The following is a 22,965-nucleotide window of genomic DNA, read 5'->3' as shown; positions in this document are numbered from 1 at the left end:
ATATGATTCCAGAATTTCTTGATACAGGAGCTATTTTGTTTTGGACATGACCTTCATTACAAAGTGGCTTTCATAAATATTGGAAGAAAAAAGCCTTACCATTTTCTATCTTAATACTCAGAGAATTCAAAGAAATCAACATAAACTATCCAGCTCAATAATACAAGAGACACAATAATGCCTCCTCCAACACTGTCAGCCTTCTATCAAAAAAAAAAAAAAGATTACCTGGGAGATATGGTTGATGGAGGACTCCATCCTCCGTAGCTGGGATGCTTGGATGTCCAGCAGTTGTAATACATTGTTGGCCAGTGCATTGATCTGATAAGCAACACTGGCTAGAGACTGAGTTGTGTAGGCTTTGGTCTCTTCTAATGCTTTCCTTTTATCTGGAGCCTGTAACGCAAAAGAACAAGACATCTGGTTCAGGCCAGGAAAAGGGTGGGGGCAAAGGACAGGAACAAAAAATACAACCTATATTTAGAAGAATCTGCAATCAAGAAGATCTGACCGTGCAGTCAAAGTATTTAATATGCATGTAGACTTTAAAAATTCTCAGTCATATGGATAAGATAATGAATCTGAAAAATATTTAACCATAATAAAATTACATACCAAGAAACAATTCATTCAGTAGGAAAAACAACACTATCGTGATTTGTTGGAGTTGAGTTTCTACAGCCTGTCCAATCCTCCATTTCTCAAAAAGTCTCCAATTCCCAATGAAAATGCACTAAAATGCACCTTTTGCCTTCTCTTATGAAGTCACGCAGCCCAGGCCAATTGAGACCGAAAAATATTTTCCCACAGTTGGGTGCCCCTACTACCCATGCCATCTACAAAGCCAACCCTCCAGCTATGCTGGCTACTACTCCTACAGTCCAAGAGAAGGCACGTAGAGCATCGGGATAGCATGGACAGAGGCCTCCTGCATGCTGGAGTATTTGTGAAATTATCCCTCCTCACACAAAACCTTAATAAACTTTCCTTGACAGCTGAGAAGATTCATTATTGACTTCAAAGGACACACATATTTTGAGGTATCAGAAAGGAGCATAAGCTTCTCCCTAAAGGGCAAAGATATATGGAAAGGATCACACTCCCACTGAAATAACACCTTGTTAAGGTAAAGTCCTCAATTTGTCCTGAGGCATTGCTCTCTAGTCAGAGGACAGCTTACTGTCCAAGATCAGCAACTGCTTACATAACTTGAATTGCATGGCCCAAGCAAGCCCCTTCTCTCTGGCAGGATGGGAGATGCCACCACCACCTCCACGAGGAAAACACACATACACACAGAACACACTCTGAAGTGCTCCCTGTATCACACTTGGGGAGCTGGCAGTGGAGGTCAGCTCTCTATCTGTTACCTAACCTGCAAACTGCAGCTATCCAGAATTCTCTTTTGTAGGACAGGTACACTCCACAAAGAGTTTGCAGTATGTAATGACTCAATGTTAGCATAGTTTCATCCCAATTTTATTTATTTGTGGAATAGACAGTTGATCTTAGCAAGCAAAAGAAAAGGTTCATAATAATAGCCCCTTCCAACTAGACTTCTATTTTTATTGTTGATTTCTCTGAATAACGCTCAACACACATTGTATGCAAGAGTTACAACGTTAAGCACAAAGTAAGGAAACAAAGACATTCCATTAGCATTCAAGCGAGTCCTATGTCTTCCACTTTCCAGGTACTCATTCATTTTTAAATCCTGCCTCTCATTCTTAAGAAGAAAACCAGAAGACAAGTTGTTCATATACATTATAAAAGTTGCATTGTGACCTAAATACTGCAACACATGCTGTGCTAGGTTACCTTTTAATTACAGAGTTTTTAAAACATGGGTGAAATTCCTCCCCAATCATGGAATTTTGTCCATATTCATGACTAACATTCCTAGCAATGTTCTGACACTTATTAGAACACTTGGTTAATGCCACCCTTCAAACGGATTCATACACAGATGCCTTCCTACAATGTGAAGTAGTAAGAACAGTTCAATGCAATCTGTTGTCAAAAGGCAGAACAACTATTGCATGTACTAAAGACATAGTACATAAAACTCTATTTTTTTAGTATTTCCAAATGCAAGCCAATACCTTTCACCTAAAAAAGAGTATTGGTATTTCTAGTTGCCAGAAAACATTAGTAAAAGTCATTTTTCTTTTCTAGAAAAAAAATTTTGCTGGTGAAGAATCTGCAAGACAACTACTACTACAGGTTCAAGAAACAAATTTCCAAAAGCACCTTTCCAAAGAGGCATTTTAAACTTCAAATCACCACTAGCAGTGACTTCTCAAAAATGCTGTCCTACTGAACTACAGACTAAAGAAAACAACTGATAATTTATACTTGAAGTTCCGTCACTATGGACAATGGTGAAAATGCAGGTAGCAGCCTCAGTGGTACCTGAAATAAAACGTTTACTGAACAAGACACAGCCAATAAAACAGCAGTCAACACAAGTGTAACTTAACGAGTGTAACATACTCAAGTGTAGTTCAAGTAAGCAGTTTTCTTATTACAAAGTTTCAACTAAATACTGTTAGACTAAACACTAACAGGTGACAAAGTCACAGCACCCAATTAATGAGTGTTGTCAAATGACAAGACTTCAACAAGCTTCTTTTAGTCTTTAATGACTAGTTGATCAAGTGCCTTGTCCTCATTTGCCTAAGCACCAAATGGTTTAGTTATTTGCTCAAAGTACTAGTTTGGCAGCAGGATTAAATTAACATAGTTGTGATGTGGAATGTATTTCACATCCCATAAAGAACTAGTTTAGAAACATTTTCAAACGTTGCAGATAATTCAAGCGATTTCAGTTTGCAGATTAACTGTTTAGATTAGAACTAACTTGACATATAGTCTTTTACATTTTTTAATTAGAACTGCTGGCATCCACAAGATATAAGCTAAAAGCTTCACAGAGAGCAAAGGGGGGAGGGTAGAGGGAGAAGCCAAGAACTATGTGATAGCAACAGAAAGAAGATGGGAGTTCCAGTGTTATTAATTGTTACTTTCACCTCCCTTTTAAAGTAAAAACTAAGAGCAGTATAGAAGAAAATGCAGATGTTTACATTCCCTTAGATACTTTAGCTGTCATACATAAGCACCAGTTAGCTATTCGTATTTTAAGAGAATGTGATACAAAGACTGTCAACTGACTTGTTTTCCTAATGGTTCAGAATTACTTTAAGATCTCGTACTAGAAGTTTCAAATATACTGTTTTTTCTCCGGTTGTCCTTGATATAAATGGAAGTTTAAACATCCTACAGTAGCAAAGTGGATGTTCTTATGTTCTTTAAATACAGATCACAGCTTTTCAAGCTTCCCTCCTGAAAGCTCCCACCTGTATCCTCAGTTGACCCCTAACAGTCATGTTACTATGGCAAAATTGTTGTTTGAAATTGCTTTCACATAACTAGGTTTAATACTGAGGAAAAAAAAGAAAACCTCTCCTATAATTCAAGCAGATATATAAAGAGACAGTTAAACTTGCATGGCACTCCACACTGCATATCATGTATTTTTGTCAAATTCAAACTTCAATTATAAAGTTTCCTTAAAAAGTTCTGCACCCGAGCAACTGCCACAGTAAAAGAAGGGAAGAAGCTCTTTTACTGAGTCTTCAGTTCAGTGACATGTCAAGGTCAAATGATCAAGGAACCTGTCCATCACTCTGCAGCTGATCTTTACAAGTTGCATTTTCTTCCCCTCTCCAAATTACCACCCACACAGGCACATTCCCACAACACTGTCTGTGCAGTGTTCAAGCCATCTCTCCTCCCAGCTTTCTCTCTCAGCTAATTCCCACCACCTTCCAGTTCATACAGCAAATGTACAGGCTTCCTCCAAAAACTTCAATCAGCTCACACTGCAAATCATCTTCAGAAGTCAAACTTTCTACTGCAAATGCACCAGTCCATACCCTCATTCCTGTTGTTCAACCTCTGTCTTCCCTTTTTGAACTTTCAGTTCAAATCACTGTGCTTGAAACTCCCTTTAAGACAAATTCCCCACCAGAAGAACTGAGTCCATTTGATAAAGGTGAAAAAGTAGCTCATCAGATCACACCAAGGCTGGCTGCCACAGCAGAAACAAATAAAAATAATGTCTCTTTAATATGTGGCATGTCTTGTTCTACATTTTTCTTCTTCAGCTGTTGGAATATGTACAAATTCAAGCACAGAAAAACTCATCCAGGTTGAACTACTAACAGAGAACTGCCCTAAAGCAGCCTAAAAATCCCTAAGCTAAACAGAGCTGTTAAGTATACCTCTTCAGATGTGCAGCAATCAAGCTACAGGGACAGCTTTACACTCAGTTTTATAGCCTTTGCTCGTGCATATTTAACAAATCCAACAGTGCAGTGCATCTGTGTTTGCTTCACAAGTAAACACAAGATAATGGTTCAGTTTTACATCTTGGTTCTCTTTTTAAAAAAAGAATTCCACCTATCATTAACTGATTAAAGAAAAAATCAGGATTACTACAATCAGTTGTAGATTTAGCAATCTCTGTCATGTATCAGCATTCACAGAATGCAACTATGCAAGAGTCATCAATACTTTCATCAGTATTCTCTTCTGCCATTTATAGAATGTATACTTCCTGGTAAGACAAATACTACAGCTGAGGTTTCAAAGTTCTGCTTCCTTCACTAGAGTCTTGCCATTTTAGCTCAGATATCCAAATCAAGCCATGCAGCCAAAACTTTTAGCTTATGGGCTTACATTAGCTACAATCTACAGCACCTCATTTTCAAGTCAATTGGAAATACTTCTATAGAACTTCTATAGGTGAAGACGTACATTCAGGCAGTGGCTTGGAGACTCCTAGACGAGCATTTTAACCTCCCTGAGAACTAGCTGGGGACACTCCAAGGTAGAAGGAATGGATTTCTGAAAAGTGCTTTCCCCGGTCAGAAAACTGGAGCTAACTTCCCTTAAGAAAGAGCTTGTAACATTATGTGGAACTTCCAGATGCATCTATGAGTTTGAAGACACTGGTTCAGTGATCTGATAAAGCTTTTAATAATTCCTAGCTAGTCTTAAGGGTTTATTTGTTAGTTCTGACTCCTAAGAGCAAAAGGCTTGGGCATTTCTATACTATTCACAATGTATGTTCAGCTTAGACCAAGTATTCCACATCCAAGCTGCATTAATGTGTTTCAAAGGCCATACACAGTAGATTAGATTTTTAGCTCAGTAGGCAAAGTTAATTGAAGTTGAATATCATGAGCTGTAAATCCAGAGATCACTGTAAATAACCAAGGAGCTATGTACAGAAATAAGTGCGTAGCCCACGGACACAGGTTCCCCCATATCTGTAGTTCATACAGCTTGTTAGACTGCTTTGTAAACACACTGCACCATGGCAGACTTTTTGCCTGTTACCAATAGTTATTGCATCAGAGTATCAGTCATAAATGAAAGAAGAGAATCACACTGGCAAGTCACAGCAGCAAGTGCCACAAGTTTCTATATTCTGAAGAACTTTAAGGAGCAAATTATCTACCTGGAAGTCATCCAACTAGATCTAAACAGACTGTGGTTATTACTAGCAGGTGCTCAGCACAGAGCATTCAGGATTCCTCTCATCATAGATAGAGCCTTAAGGGATGTATCATTGCAAAGTGGCAAGGGAAATCAAGGCTTCAAAATTTACAAATAGGGGTTGCTTACACTACATATGCCACGCAGGTAAAAAGAGAGCATCAGTCAGATGTGTCAATTGTCTCCTGGAACAGGTTTACTGTGCTCATCCCGTTGAAGAAATTCTCTCTGCAATGCATTAGACTAACATTTACTTCAAGGGGATGATGCACTGAGTACTTCCCAACATCCACAGAGCTATATCTGGCCTGGAATTTACCTGCCTACAAGTTATAGACTGTTCCTCACTGATCAGCACCTCAATTCCCCTGTTGGAAAGTGAAGTAAGCCATCAGGAGAGTTAGTTCAGAAGTTTAAACTCAACCTTTGCCCAACATACTAGGACAAGAGACATCCTCCCACAGCACAACAGATAAGACTTCAGAGGGCCACCAGACACTTCATCTACTGTTTTTCTTCAACATCAGCAGATCAGCCACTATCCCTATTCATGTTACTGGAACCACCTGTTCTGCCATTCATATCATCATTATTATTATCAATAAACACAACTGTGGGAAATTTAAAAAGCAAGCATTTATGTGGGGACAAAGAACAGGAAAGGACTTAGTCCAAGTACAGCCTGATAAAATGACAGGACCAACCAAGCCTCCATATGAAAGGGAACTAAAGCCAAAAACCCACATGTTCCAGATCACTGGCAAATCTCAACTAAAATTCTGCATCACAAAGATCAGTGCTACAATATTTGCAGTAGCAAAATGTTCCAGCATTTTAATGAACTAATTTTTGCCATAACTTGTCATTTTGTTGTACTTTTCTACCATTCCTTAATTTGTGAGTTAAAGCTCAAGACTTTAATTACCCAATAGCTTGTAAGCTGTTAATAGCAACATATTGCAGTCACTGAACATGACCACCTCCTGTCCAAGGCCTTCTCTCCAGGGGCCTGGCAGTCAATCCCTCACTGACAGTGAAAACAAGAAATAGAACAGACTATTCAATACACCTCTCTACACATAGTGATAGGTAGTGTCAAATAGAAATATCAAACCTCTCAACCACTTAAATAACACTGTTGCAGGAGCATGAAGGAATTTAAAGACAGAGGAGGCATAGAAGGATGCCTAACCATTCAGAGCAGTTCTTAACCACAAGATCCCTCTCACTACGGTAACCCCAAAATTAAAATGAGGATGATTAAATTCTTTCACGTTCATTCAGTAAACAGTAATTCTTCCCATCTACTAAAGCAGAAATCCTCAATAAACACAGCCAGGCTAGCATTTACAACTCAACCCAAGTAAATTTCCTTCCAGCATCCACAACAAAAAAACCCCATTGGTATGAAATAATACCATGTCTGTGGAGTTTCTCAAAGATAAGATGCTGTACCTCAGCTATACAAAACACAGAGGAACTGGCAGAACTTGAAATCTCTTCTCCCGAGGTACAGACCGTGTACAATAAAGCTGGCATTCATTCAAGGCACCAGAAGATGAGGTGATCACCACCATTACTACACCGCAGCCCACAAGCAAGATTTCAGCCTGTTTCTTTTCAGAAACACTATCTTGACAAAAATCATTGACTAGTCAGCTTCTTTATCTCAAGGGTCAAGACACATACTGAATTATTGCAGTTCAACAAACACATAGGGCAGTGCAAACAGCACTGCCTGTAATTCACAAACTCTGTTTCAGACAGGCCCTTCCCCCAAATCCTGTACATGCCAGACAATCAGCTAGAAGCAAATCCTTCATTTCCATCAATAATATTCCCCTGACCAGTCCTAAATAGCCCTGATAGCAAATTAGCATTTCTATGGGCTGAGACCAATTTAGTCAACCTCACTGTGTCCTTGCAGATTTTCTTTTACTTGAAAGTTGCTTTTCATTCTGTTGAGTAACTGTAAACAGAAGAGCCTCAATTTTTTAATCATTATCTCTTTTGGGGAAGGTAGAGGGAGAAAAGCTTCTTCATTAAGGAGAGAAGTTTATTCCCAAGGATAGTTTAAGCGACATGTATATATCCTATATATATATACACATACATACATATATATATACACACACATAAATATATGTGCTTTAAACAATAACTAGCTTTAAAAAAAAAAAAAAATCAACTTAGGAATTCCATTTTAATCCAGGCTGCAAACAGTATAGGAAGAAACAAATCTATCCAATAGGAATGTGATTTCCAAAGCAATGTAGACTCTGACAGATGGAGCCTGGGAAGGTACACGCCAGCTGCTCTGTTAGGAGCATTTTCTGCCCAATGCAGCAAACAGTGTTCGTGTTGGCTTTGGACTAAACCACTCCCCTTATTAAAAAAACCAAGAAATTTACATATATATTGTTGAAAACACAATTTTCAGTTCTTTTGCCAAATCAAATAAAGGAGATGTCACAATAAACATATACGTTGGCACAATGCATTGTTACTGCCTGTTGTTTTAGTCTGTGCATACAATCATATTGGTATGCCACACTGAACTCAAATGACAGAACCAGACACGTCCATGTGCCATTTTCACACAGTCTTGTGCACACAAGACCGTAGATGCAGCGAGCGTAAGAAATTTGGTCCAAGTCTTATTTGCTGTGTTTTACATGATTTAGACAATACAAGCCTCAGGACAGAAACCTTCTTACTGTAAAGTAATGACAGTATGCCTTATGACATCAAACACAAATTTCTTCAGAGCTGACAAAAAGCAGGCTCTGACATCAGAGATACCAACCAGAGCTCCAAAGTAGTGGAGTCACCATCCCTGGAGGTATTTAAAAGACATGTTGGATGTGGCACTTAGGGACATGATTTAGTGGTGGACTTGGCACTGCTGGGGTAATGGTTGGACTTGATGATCTTAAAAGTCTTCTCCAACCTACACAATTCTGTGAGTCTGTGGTTCTAATGCCACCCTCAGACTGTCAGACAGAAAAAGAAAACCTGGGCACTTCCATAGCAGCCTTCCTCCTTCAACACTAAGAAAGCCACCCAAGGCTTTGGAGCGTATGATTATTTTGGTACGCTAGACAGCAGATAATAGAATGTAAGTTCTCTAACTCCCTATTAGTTTCTTTATACACTGTATCTCAAATATTGATTTTTTTTTTCTGTTTGTAATAGGGCTTGAAATTAAAATGGCTTTCTGTTTACTTTCTTAAGTGACAGCACCACACACAAATTTTAGCTCATCTAGCAAGACATGCTCCCTGATACATCAGAGTTATTTTTCACTTCTTTTTTGGTGGGAGTAGGAAGGAGTCCCTTTAGCATATATTAGTTACCTTAATATACTCCTTGTAATATAGTGGCAGGAATACAGAACCAAACTTGAGTTTCTCTAAGTAGAGAGAAAAATTGGAACTGGGCAGATTTTCATGTCATACAAATCTTTGAATCAAGGCAGCTCAGAGTAACCTGCTTTGGAGCAAAGCTTTTCAGTTCAAACTGTGTGAAAAACTTTAATTTCATTATGTTGATAACAATGGTTATCAACATAACATAGTTGATACCTATGGATTTTGTTTACCTCTTCAGTTTACTCTCAAGGACTCATGAGTGCTCACATATAAGTTTTTTATTTCTGTTTTGGCAAATCAAACAGAAGGTCTAAGCCCAGAATTCTAAAACAAATCTATACGTGAAGACAAGTAACATGCTAAAATTCAATAGCCTTTCACAGGCAAGCTTCCAAGATTACCTTTTTCTTTTCAGATCCTCACTCTAGTCTCCTCCCTACCCTCAGACAGCACTGAGCAAGCAAGGTTAAGACAACAAGATTTAGCATAAAGGATCAAATTACAGTGTCATCTCCTGGTATCACAGGTTATCACCGCAGATGTTTTAGTATTTAAAGGGTGGATACAAAGAAGATGGAGACTCCCTTTTTATAAGTTATTTCTGGGGAGATTCTGATTAGACACAATAGGAACATTTTTCACAATGAGTGCAACCAGTTAGTCACTGGAATTATCTCCTCAGAGAAGTGCTAGGTCATCTTGCCTAGATAATGCTTTTGCTAAGAAAGGGTGGAGGAGATGGTCCTTAAGGTCCCCTTCCAACCTGGTATTTTATGAATCCGTGTCAACAGTGCTCTGAACGCAGACAATAGGGTAACCTCAACTGCTCTGTGCAAAACAGTCACATGGTGAACCTCAGCATCCAAAAAGGGGTTCATCCAAAAGTAAGTAAGCTCAAAGCTACACTCTGCACGGCAACAGGTTTCTCCACATGCAGATGTCAGAGATGTGACAGGACCAGGACAACAGGAACCAGGGAGGCAAGGGGGGAAAGAGAGCATAGAATGTCATTAACAGGCATGTCCAGCTCCAAAAGAATCTCAAGACACTAAAATGCAGAGCCAAGAGTTACACAGGCCTTCTGACATCCAGCAAATGTCTGGACTGCAAGTGTTCCTAATTCAGGAAGAGTACTCACATTTAAGAAAGTCACTTTCGACACACAGCTGCTACCTAGATTTTACAGTTCAGGGGGTTCCCAAACATCACAGTATTCTTAAAACAAAGAAGAAAACAATGGCCATTATAGGGTCAAATTCTCCACACAGCTGACTATTTAGTGTCTCAAAGATGAATACACTCACTCCAGCAGGAAACCATCACACATCTCACAACACTGGTGCAATGTATTAAAGACCAGAAACCAGTGGATCTCCACAGTTTTGTAGTAGCTTGTTTGCCAGCAAAAGACATAGCACACAGGCTATAAGTGATCTCATGGTAATAAAGCAATGGACTGCAATACAAGGAGTGATTGTTTTTACAAGAACTTGCATGTAAGTGGAGAAAAATCAACCTAGTTTCTGTTCCTATCCAATCCCATAAACAGCTGCTAATATTGCTCAGACTTTTATATGCTCCTGGACCTGACTACAATTTTTATCCGATAGTGGCTGTAAGCACACTACATTCAGCTTATTTTTGAATAATTACTTTTTATTATGTTAAAATTTGATCTTATGGTTAGCAACAACTTTCCAAAACCTTATATGCAGAAGCTTATTTGAATACTGGGTTATTTCAATTGCAACAAGTAGGAAGTTAGTTTCTCTAAAAACCACACACAACAGAACAAACAGATGGTTCAGGAGAATGGAGAAGAGAAGGAGAAAGAGTAGGGATGGTAGTCAATAATACCTCATTGTTTCTTCAACCCCCCCCCCCAAAAAAAAATGAACAGAAGAGTAGATTACCATAATATCACAGTGTTTTAAAATCATTTAGTTCTGGTTATTTCCACATCCAGCAACAGGTAAAACCTAACTTACAGAAACCAACAGAAGAAAGCAAGAAAGTTCTTCAATAGAAGACCAAGTTCAGGAGTGAGGGAATTGCTTTGTTTTGGTTTTCTAAAGAAAGTCCTTGGTGAGACAATTGTTGTGGTGTTAGTACAGCAGTACTTCAAGTGAGTAACTTTTCCCAGAAATACAGCTGCAATGCCTCTGGTAGACACAATTACAGCTAAGTTGTAATCAGTGTTGAAGTTCCGCTGATGTTTGTATGATGCCCTTTCCCATGATTTTAAAGACTGCTTCCCCTTCACGTGCAATGGAGAAGAGGGCAGATTTAGGCAAATGCAGGAAGTGCAAAGAGTCGTACAGATGACAGCAGAGCTTGAATTTCCATGCAACCAGATGCATAAGAATAGTCATATCCACATCACTCCCTGTCTCCCCCTCCAGTAGTAAAACACCTGAACTATTCCATTTCAGCACTTGTCACAGAGCCACCAGGACAGCTTGCTATCTCATCTGTAATCAGCTTGACAGATGATGGCCTTATTACAGCTACAGAGGAGCTGTGTTTGGAGAAACAGTCCTTCCACAAGAGGAACACATCAGCCACAGCTGTGTACCCACCCATACCCACACTGCCTCTGCATCTGCACACCCAGGAGGAGCTGGGTTAAAACACAGGGGAGGCCAAGGGAGGACACCTACAATCATGTAGCAACACGTGGGACAGTTTATCTGTCATATTCAACTGCTTCAAAGCTTGGGATGGCCTCTCTACACTGCAAGAGGCAGAAGTAGTAGTCCAAGTAAATTTTAAGCCCATTAAGTCTGCTGGGAAGGCTTAGCTACCAGAGATAAGATTTCTACTACAATGTGAGCATCTGCAAGCAAGTCCAGGACTGGAACAATTACATTTCATAAGCTCTGTTGAAAACTCTTTAATTTAAAACAGTAAAAAGTGGCTGTGTCAGGGGAGAAAAAAAAAAAAGCAGCTATATCCTAAAAACATGCTCTCAGTTTTACCAAAGAATACACAGTATTTACATGTAAATTAACTCCTGCATGAATAGGGGGATAGAAATGGAAAAACTTTTTATACAAATCCAGTCTAAACACCGAAGATATATTCAAAGCAAAACTGAAGACTGGTCTTTTTGCCACCTCCCTTCCTAACCAGCTCTTAGGTTAGGATACTGCTTTTCACTTTCCTGCCTTGTAGTTTTTCAAAGGAAATTGTAAAGCAAAAAACCCAAACAAACCAACAGCAAATATGTTTCCAGTTCAGCAACTACAGAAATTAATTTTGCTAGTCACAAAAGGTGAATTTTCTTATCATCAAGGATGGCCACATCTTTACACCCATTCCACTTAATGATGATGTATTTTTCTTAACTTTCACAGTAGTTGTTTGCATTTAGTAATTTTCTGAGGAGGTAAGAAGCTTAAATGAGTGTCTTTGCTCATTATTTATGTTCTCCATTTGCATAACTCCTTCACAACTGCTCCATTAAACACCTCTTCCCCTCCAAGGCCAATTTTAAAAAGCCTCCTGCTTTATGAGACTGACAAGTATGACTCACAGTATTCCCCACGTTCATTCCCCCAGGCATCGTGGGATGTTATTCAGCCAGTAAGTACCTGTTCCAGTTCATACTCCCCCACTCACACTGCTGCTGCAGTAACCCCTTACAGCAATCTGGGAAAAAAACTAAAGGTACCTCTCCAGCTCTCTGCTGTAGGTAAGAAACAAACAGTAAAAGTATTTGCTTTTAATGTTGTCCTTCTCAGCACCAGAGGTAGCAAGTGAGTGGCTGAACACAGTGAAGGAGGGTTACACAGACTCTCTCCCACTCCTCCTCTGCTTTTACTCCTACCAGAAACCTTGGAGTTTCTCAAGACCCCCAAATAGCTTTCCAATCATCCTTCAAATCATTTCAATTTTCTGTCAGGAAGGCAGAAAGTTGTTCAACATAGATAATGCTTTATCTGCTCTTAAGCCTCTTCCATGCCCAAGGAACACACTCAAATTCCCCACATATCCCACATTCAGGACCAAAACCAGCAACATTTCTCCCCTCAACAGAGAAGTAGAAAACCAACAGGTACCATATCCCTGCATACTTGGCTTCTATCCCCAGTAAACAAGCTTCTCTCATAATCACAAAAATACCTCCCTCAGTCTCCAAACAGTCAATATTCATTCACCGCAGAGTACTGCCAGGAGCTGATTTTACAGTTCTTGTTCCTGGACAGTAGGTTTTCAAAGAGGGAATGTATGCTAGAAAGTTTTCCACTGGCTGTTATCCTTCTCCACTGGTTAAAGGACAGACTGCTAAAGAGGAATGAAATGACACACCCACTACTGAAGTGATACAAGACTTCTTCCACAGTAAGCGGCACTGTATGAGCTCAAGCTTCAATTACATCTATGGCAACAACAATTTTCTCTAACATTCAAAGCTAAAGATACCTCGAAATTAGATTCAAGACCTGTAGCCAATTAAGACAAATCTCAGGACTACTGCAGCAACCAGACCATTTCAATGCTGGGTGAACATATGGTATGCTGCAGCAGGAAACACACCCACGATATTTGAAGAGAGCCCTTGTAGAGCCAAGCACTTCCAAACCAGATGCACACTTTATCTAAGACAGCTAAAGCCAGGAGTTTGAATCATAGAAACAATAGCTCCTTCCAGAGATTTAGAAATCCTGCGAGTCAGCCAGCAAATCAAAAGCTGAACAATCTCCAGTCAGATCTCCAAAGATCTTGCCAATGTTAAGTGCACTGATCCATCATTTCTCTACTTATTAGTCTGATACTCTTTAGATCTTGACTAAAACATCATTCAGGCCATCTGCCATGAGGCTTCTAGTGGGAACCCTGGAGGCTACAATCATATTTTATAAAAATCTTCCAGGATCAGGTCCAGCTCTGCTTCGTTAATGCATACCTGTGTCTTAACAGGTATGTTAAGAGAACATCATTCCTCCCTTCCTCCTGACATACACTTTCCCTCACTGTTAAAAGAGCCAAAGACCTTCAAGTAGAGAAGTTTCATTAAGCCCTTTCCACTCCTTGGTCTCAGAGCAACAAAAGGACCAGCTTCCTGAACAAGACAAATTTCTTATAAAGGAAAGGTCTGGTTGCATATATCAGAGGCCTCCTAAGAGTTTTACTATTAGGGAGAATCATGTCAGTCCCATTCCACATCACGTCTTCCCAGCTGCCTTCTATTTCCTCTGTATCCTGCTCATCCTGGCTTTCTCAGGTAGTTACAGACCACGATAGAGCCAAGGCTTTAGTCTCAACTCTGTCCCAATAAAGATAATCTAAAAAAGAAATGCATATAAATGTTTCCAGTAGCAGCATGTTTCAAATTATTCAAACCCATGCTAGTAGAAGCTATTTGTCTGAAAGACATCACAAAAAACAGCTGCATAATTTAAGCTGCAAGGCAGTAAAACATGCAGCTAAATAACAGAAAGATATTAATTAAAAGAAACAGGCAGGGCACAATAGGTTTTCAGAGGAGATCTGAAATGAGACTGAAAGTAAACAATGTAGAGAGAAAGCAGGTAAGAGTTTCAGAGGCAGAAGCTGTGATGAGAGCACTCTTGCGTCAATGGCAGCAGAACCAAAAGTCCAAAGTATTTGGCAGCAGGAGAAGAGTAAATGAGACAACAGGCCAAACGAGTAATCTCAGCAAGCAAGCAGAGAGGAGACTTGAGCTGTGAGAGGGAAATCAGCAAATTCACATTAAGATCACAGGCTAAGAGAAGCTCATGGAAAGAGAGAAATGTCACTAGTAACATTTAGTGACATCAGAGCAACTAACATTACTAGGTATATGAATGTGAAACGACAAGCCATGGCATAGCATTCTGCAGCTACTTGGATGTTCATGCATTCATCTGATACACCTGCCTGGACACCTTGTTCTTCTCTTGTCTCTGTTCTATGCAGACCTTTTCTTATCATAGGCTCCAGAAAACAGACAATCACTGCATAGGGACCACAACTCAAGTATTAACTTGTAGCACACCTGCTACAATAAAGTCAAATAAGATGCTCAGCTGACAATGATTGCCGCGGGACAAATACTGGTTGGTGGATTAACTGATCGCAAAGTACAACATGGAGATCAGAGAATGAAAGTAAAGATACGCATCTGGTGAAAGATTAGCTGGGGAAAAAAAGCCAACAAAAAACTCCACACTTGGCTGATAAAGTATAGCTCTGAAAAAGTATAATCATGCGAAACACTTCTGTGAGAGTAGCTAGCAGTCTACACTTCAATTCTTTTCCAAGGATTATTATGCTTCAAGCAGTAAACAAACAATGTTTTTTCTTGAACTATTTATAGCCTTAAGACCACCCAGTAAAAACATTACACTCAACTCTAAGGATGTCAAACCAACATTTGTTTTAGCAAGACTCCTCTGCACGAGTTCTGAGAGGCCTTCCTGTTTTCTTAACAAAACTAAGAACAGTACCACATTTTACTCCTATTTCTCTTGGATGCTACAATAAAATTAGGATAGTGAGGCAGAATATCTTCCCCATGAATTCTTTAACTGTACATCACTGCAGTATCTGAGCTTCCTCACACATGGAGCAGAGTGCTTGCACTTTTAACTTTTGCCATATAAAGAATACACAGAATATATTACTTTGGGCTCTTCAAAGAGGGGAGGAAAAAGAAAGAGGGAGGGATGACCTATCACAAACATATCTGCTATCTTAACATAAGAAACATTAGGAACATAAGAAAGATGTATTTCATCGCACAAGAGACAACCTTTAGTGTTCTTTTAGAATATTCTGTGATGTCGAAAGATAAAGTATGGTACACATTACCTGTGGAGGTTATGAAGAGACCTCACCATAGGAGAGGCCCAGTACAAGAGAAGTTTTGATTTTGAGATACTTTTTCAGTTTGCCAAACTCAGCACCTACTAAACATACTAGATCTGGAATCTTCAACAAGACTATTATTTAAAATAAAGTCTCCTGGTAAGCAGTCAATCTTTTTCAGAGTTAAACTAACTTGCTTTGTCAGCTTAGCCGGCAGGTTACCTACCAATTTCATCTCACCTTAACACAGGATGCTGATTTTTACCAGTTGTACCTGAAAATGCTACACCCATATTTCACTCCAAGCTGAAATTCTCATGCAGGGTTCCCCTTCCCCCCTTTTCTAAAATATCAGCATCACAGTAACAAATATATGCTCTGCAAAGCATGCATAGCTCCTGTTAACAGCATTAAGGGCTTGCATAAGTAATGAGCAGCGTTATTTGCATAGTCTCAAGCAAAGGTGGCACCTACACTCCTGTTAATTAATCCAAGGAAAATAACACATTCCCTCGAATATCAAGAAGAGGAGTTTAGTTCTGCTTTCATCTGCTATACAAAAAACTGATTCCTCAAAGAGCCCACCTGTTAGAAATGCCCTATCTTCTATTTCAATACCTGGCACTAAATCTATGAAACACTTGACTGAGCACCTCCAGTGCTGTCAGAAGGACACACTGACAGGCTAAAGGTGCAGGAGGAAAGGCACCTGCAGATACCATCTTGCTCTGTTCAGGAGCACATCATGACCTGTTCTTTGCAGCACCCTGAACTTGGCCCTTGAGAGCTCTGTACAAAGCTGCAAAGGGCTATTTCTGCAACCCACAGGAGACCTGAAGCCTCTGCGGCAGCTGCCTCATCAGGAAGGTCAGGAAAAGGGAGGAACCATGCTGAGGCACAGCATCTACTATTACAAATTCAGCAGTTACTTCCCTTTATTTAGGGGTGGAGGGAAGGGAAGATCTCTGTGACCAAACCCACCCCTTATGTCACCAGTGCTCAGAATCAGGATGGGGTGGAAGGAATAGCATGAGAGGAAGACCGCTCCAGGTAACACAAATACTAAAGAGAGCAAGAACGCTTGGGTAATTATGAACAAGCCTGGACACTGAGTAACTGACAGACCACAAGTAATTTCCTACTATGCAACAACAAATAAAAACCACACTATGCCTCCTCAGACTCCAAGTCACTAAAAAGGAACTGAACACAGGCACTGAAGAGAGCAAGATACCCTCTTACCCCTCAAGGACGCCTTGCTATACCAGAACTGACACTGTCCACACAGATGCCACCCCACTGTTCTGTAGATAAGCAAGATTTCAGTCATCAGAAATGTCAAAACACAGACTGCTTTCACTCATGAGAAATAGAGCTGCATCTTCTAGTGCCTCTGCCAAGACCCACCAACACACAGACAAACAGTACTGTGAGCATTATGTAACTCCAGAAGTTCGCAAAGCCAAAAACTAGAACCTCAAGGTTCTTATGAGAGGAGATACATAAAATTCTTGAAAAGCAATTGCTGCTAATGAGTTCAATGATGGTTTCAGGTGCATATTTTCCCAAGGGATTCATTGCACTGCCTCTGTGGATATTGTCTCCATGTTTCTGTGGATACGCACTTCTTGCTGTGTTGTAGCATAACAGAGGCAATTTGGAGAGGGGTGGGGTGGCATAGGGAACCCTTGTGAACAGCACTGAAGTCCACACAATCAGGTTCTGTTCCCAAATCCGACAGCATGTCCCTATATGACCTTCCAAGTCAGTTATAAATTCCATTACTCCATTTATGCTTCTACAAGACAAAGCCAGTTCAAAATGCTAAGCAAAGATATTGGGAAGTTGCATCAGTTCTTTTGTTCCAGAGTTAGGGTTTGGGTTTTTTTTCCTGTTAAACTTAGATCAGATAGTTACCGGAACTTTGCCCTCAGAGGTACAACACTTTCTACTTGTACTCAGCTTGTTCCTGTACTCTTACCTTCATTACAATGGGATCCACTTTATGAGATCTTCCCAAGGCCAATCTGTTTTCTCTTTACCCTAAGAGCCACTTACTGCATCAACTCCCAGAGAATCAGAGGGAATTAAGTATTAGACAGTTGCCTCTCTTATTCATGCTTCTTTCTTCCTTCCAACAATTCCACAGGGCTGGGCACAGCAAGTGCAGCACAGGGAACAAAGATCACACTTAGCATACACTGACCACAGACAACCTGCAAGCTTCTTCCTTCCGACATGTGCACAAACAGAATGGAGCGGACAGTGCTTCCCTTGTGGAAGAAAGAATACACACCTGTAAAAGCTTATCCCAATCCACTTTACTCCGCCTGATTAAGGTAACACAGTGCTGACATAACAATCTGCTGTAATACTAGTGAAAAATGGAACAAAAATAGTAGCCAACATCTTGCTGGTTTCTTAAAACAAATGTAACAAAAACAATGGAAACATGTCAAATTTGGAAAAGCTCATCTCATGTCATCTACCTCCTTTGGACACAAACCAGACATACAACACTCTAGGATCCATTTCCTGTATATGCAGGGTAATCACTTGCTGATTCAGTGAAGTTGTACTATTGCCTTATTGCTCCTTTTGAGCTAAATATAAAGTTGTATTTTTCAAAATACAGACAACACACTTGCATAGGCACAGAACACCTACACAAGGTACAGAAAAACTACAAGCCTAACCCACCAGCCTAACCCTGTACCTGTACTATCATTTCTAGAAAAAGCTACACATAAAACAGCCAGTGCCTTTTATACTGCTGGCAAAAATTTGTTTAAACTACCTTAAAAAAGAACAGCATTTGAAAGTATAGCCTAACATCTTTTCTTAAAGAATATTATTTAAACCTACGAAGCATAATGGATGACATGCTCATATTTTATGTCATCACTCTGAAGTTCTCTAATTTTGAACTATATTTGGTGTTACAGCAAGTGAACTAGCTTTATTTGCTTTTTTTGTAAAATGTTCCAAATTGAGCAACAAAACCAGGGGAAGAGAAAAAAAAATCTCTGCATTTACTCTCAATACAAACTAATTAACCTATGAATATAAAAGCATGCAAGTTCTCACAGCACATAAAGGATTTGTATTAGTGACAATTTAAGAAGTTTATCCTTTTAGAGCAGGTCATTTCCTGAATTAGACATTCTGAGTGAACTTCTTTGTACTGAACTAATCTAAGCCACTTTCCAGGCACCAGGCAATGAAATCAAGTGTCAGACCAGTTACCAACATTTGAAGAAATGCCACAGAAAAAGGTATTTCTTGTCGAATACATGCTATCTACTGTATAGGAAGTGTAGGATATTCAATTTTTCAAACAAAGAATTCCTCCACGCATCTTGCGTTTATGAAACTTCTTGCATGCAACACTTCTGCTCAATCCCCCACATTTATTTCTCTACTGACTGGAAAGATACTTCAAATTTTTTGCAATAGCAGTCAAACAAATCTGTCCCTGGATTTGCCCATTTTACCCAGAACAGCTTGTTAATTCACCGTTCAGTTTCCACATATCAGTCAGAAGCTACAGAAGGAAGTACCATGACAACAAAACCCCACACATTTAGGCAACACAGCACTTACTTCCTTAAAAGGTCTTTTATTTATTTATTTTCATAAAGCTGCTAAATGTACCCACTTCAGACCATCAAGCTCAGAATTTACACAAGTAGTGTAAGCTATTCACTTAAAGGTTCTCACAATCATATTAAAATTATACTTGATCTTAAAAACAAAAAATTGCAAAGAGTGGTCTAGAAGCAAAGAGACTGACAAAAATCATGTATCTGCATATGCATAAACAAGGATAAAGAAACACCTGATTTAGACAGTAGGAGAGAGTTGTAAGCAGCATATTTTGAACAGAGAGGCCTCTCTGGGCTACGCCAGTCAACTGTAGTTATTCAAAAGAAAGTCATCAGTGCAATAACACTGCAGATGCTGGTTTCCTGCATCATTCTAATGCTTCACAAGCTAATTATTGTAAATAAGTTTGTTAAAACATGAAAATAATTCAATACAGCCAGAAAACTGACTGGAGAATCTCTACGGAAGTTAATACCTTTCAGCTGATCATAACTAGAATTGCAAGTGTTTTAACTTCTTGTTATTTCTGTATTAGTTCTGATCTAGTTCATTCAGTCTAGGATACTGATGAAACTCCTCACTAGTACCTTCAACTTTATGTTACAGATTTTCAGATAACCTTTCAGTTACAAGCACACCAAAAGGGACTAGTCCAAGAATATATCTGCAGGCAAAAGGATCTGGGGAAGGCATTAGCTATGGGAACTTACATTTTGAAAATATTAAAAAAAATTATTATCTCTATATTTAAGAAAAATTACTTCAGGAGACAAAATGCTTCCAGTTATAGATTCAAAACTTCCTCTTAAAACTGTTCAGAGTTTAAATCTGATCTAAAAGAAAATAGGAATCTAATTTTCTATCTGATTGTTACTGAAGCTTCCAACCAGAAACATTGCAGATTTTAAATCTTGGCACAGATTAGATACTTAATGCCTTTTTCTTTCTATTCAAAGCCAAAATCACCACCAAAAAATCCATCACAACGTACTTCAATTACTACTTCTATATTTGGTTTCCTTTCCTTTTTTTTCCTCTCTCTCTCCCCCACCCCCCCAGACTGCCACCATCCTGTACTGTACTTTCAGCACTGCAGCTCTTCCTTAGAAACTTATTTGCTCTGTTTCTCCCAAACTGTTTTCCCTTCCTAACAGATAAACGTTCTAGATAACCAAAATACACACGATTTGAATGGCAAACTGTGTTACTGGCTGGCATTCGGATATTGTCACAATGTGCCTTAGCAAGAAACTGCTTCCTGCTTTTCTAAGAACAGCAGTTTTCTGCTTGAGAGTCCCAAATGCTGTCATCTTTCCTAAATGCTTCAGTAAAAGGATGCTTACTGTCCCTAAAGCTACATTCACCATTTGGGAGCCAAGTTCCCACCAGGTGAGTTTTTTCCCCCCATTCTTCCTCATTTTTTTTTTTTTTTTTTTTTTAGGAATCTTTAAAGACATTGAAGGAAAACTTCCTTCAAAAAATCAGCATGACTGGAATTTTACCAGAATAATTCTCAGATTGAGTAAAAGAGACAAAATTCCTATATTTTTAATTAAAAAACCCCCCCAGCTATAGCTTGAATACAGCAATATTTGGGGTGGTAAATTACTTTCCTCCTTAAGTCAGCAAAGAATATAAACCATAAGGCTGAGAACATCGTTCTGTCTGCTATTACAATTACTACAAATTGTTAGTGCCAGCACTCAGAATAGTCAGACAAACCTGTTCCACCTCAATGGCACAATGCAGAGTGAGTGACAGCACACAGTAATTTTTCCTACTAGGGAGCACATAGCCTTTCCCACAGAAAAAAAGAGAAAGTGCTCTAAATTCCAAGCTACTCAATTTCAAAGAGGCCGAAGTGATTCGGTTAAACGCTACTAGATAAATTACAATATGTAGCCACTTGTGAAGTATTTTAACATTCACTTCAGGGCCAGGTTCTTTGTTCTGGCCTGTCTTTTTTATAAAATGTTGAATTACATTTAACACATACATTTTATATTATGTGCATGTTAAGCCTCTTCCTCTCCTTTTCTCCCTTGCCATCCCACATACTCCCAAATCTCATAACCCAGTGCCCTGTGTCATACTGCCTAATCCGGCAGTGGCCCCACCACAGGCACTGGCAGTATAATCTGTTCAGTAGTCCAACTGGACAGCAGATGGCTTTGCATCAAGTGCTGATTAAAAAACCCACCTCCATCAAACATCAAAAAATATGTAATTTTATCAATATATTTACCATTTTAACTGAGCAAATGTACAATACGTGTAAAATACAAGTGAGGTATGCATTTTCCAAAGCCACTGCGCAAGTCTGCATTAGGAATTTTAGAATTCCAGCTTCCTTTCAAGAGGGGTAAACACAGCTGTACACAGATAAAACAGACCACATCAATCCCACATCTAGCTGACCTTGATACTTGAGGTGAAAATGAGTTACCAAATTAAATAAAGAAAAAAAAAAAAGGGAAAAAGAAAAGCCACTCCAAATGACCGGGTGGGAACTTGCTCAAGTGGTGGGGTATTTTGGTTTATTTTCTGGAAGAAAGAAAAGTTTTATGACTGAAGAAAATGATGTAACTGAAGATTCTCTGTAACTTTCTGACACAGGGAAAAAGTCAGGAGCAGGAGACAGGTCAAAACTTGTGCCACAATTACCATAGCCATGTATTTGTCATATTTCCCATGAGTAAAACCAAATGAACCTCGCCTCTAAGAAGCATTTATATCAGCAGCTTTCTTTGGGTGGAGCAAACAACTCGGAAGCATAAATAGACATTAACTCATACTACCTCATACACCACAAAAAAACCTCCAAAAATTTGAAAATATGGCTTGTTAGAACAGTTTTAACCAAATATCTCTTTTTTAAAAAAATCACTTCATATTATTAAAACTGTGTTTCCATATTTGCTGCTCCATTTAACAGTAAAATAGTTTACTAGCAATAATGGATAACAGAGAGTTTAATAACCTATACTAAACACTCATCACAGGTGATCTAGTATTAGATTCAAAAAGTTCACTTTACAAGCTGTCTAGTAAGTCAAGTCGTGTTTATTTGCCTTTCATCTTCAATTTTTTTTCTAAAAAAAAAAGTTGCATTTCAGCCCCTCTGGATGGGTCTGTATCCACATCAGTATGACCAAATATGCAGACTTACAGAGTCATGTGATGTAAATCCTGAAAAAATAATAATAGTAAATTGTGCTTAAAGTAGCTTCATAAAAACAGACTCAAAGCAAGGCCAAGAACCACTGGCAATCTAGGGGAGGGAAAAAAATCCACACCGACCGGTTGAGAGACGCTACAACCAATAGAGCCTCTTCCAGCACCAGAGCCCCGGTCTGCAATCACTGTTGAAGGGTGTTTGAGTCGGGCAGCCTGCGAGAGGCACAGATTGCCATTTTGAAACACCGCCTCACGCTCACACGGCAGTGCCAGCGCACGGGCAGCCTCCTGCCCCCGCACGCCGCTCCCGGCCGCGATGCGGACCCGCAGCACCGCGGCTCCCTCGGCCCCGCCGGGACCCGCACGCCGAGGAGGACCCGGCGCGGCTCCCACCGCGGATCGCCCCGCGGCCGAGCTCCGTGATGTCACCCGTGTG

The 22,965-nt window shown here is 39.5% G+C and overlaps 1 protein-coding gene across 11 annotated transcripts in view; it reads right to left on the bottom strand.

Annotated features, from left to right (window-relative positions):
- The window catches only part of ABI1 (abl interactor 1), a 77,354-nt gene that overhangs the window by 53,639 nt on the left and 750 nt on the right, over nt 1-22,965 (bottom strand). For all 11 annotated transcript variants that reach the window (XM_027658831.1, XM_027658832.1, XM_027658822.1 and 8 more), the window contains exon 2: nt 229-396. In XM_027658831.1, the coding sequence (XP_027514632.1) occupies nt 229-396 (168 nt within the window). The remainder of the gene's footprint in view (nt 1-228; nt 397-22,965) is intronic.

Source organism: Corapipo altera, unplaced genomic scaffold (genome assembly GCF_003945725.1).
Source record: "Corapipo altera isolate COAL_440 unplaced genomic scaffold, ASM394572v1 63, whole genome shotgun sequence".
Classification (NCBI taxonomy): domain Eukaryota; kingdom Metazoa; phylum Chordata; class Aves; order Passeriformes; family Pipridae; genus Corapipo; species Corapipo altera.
Note: the sequence above shows the minus strand (reverse complement) of the source record. Positions and strands in the feature narration are given on the sequence as shown.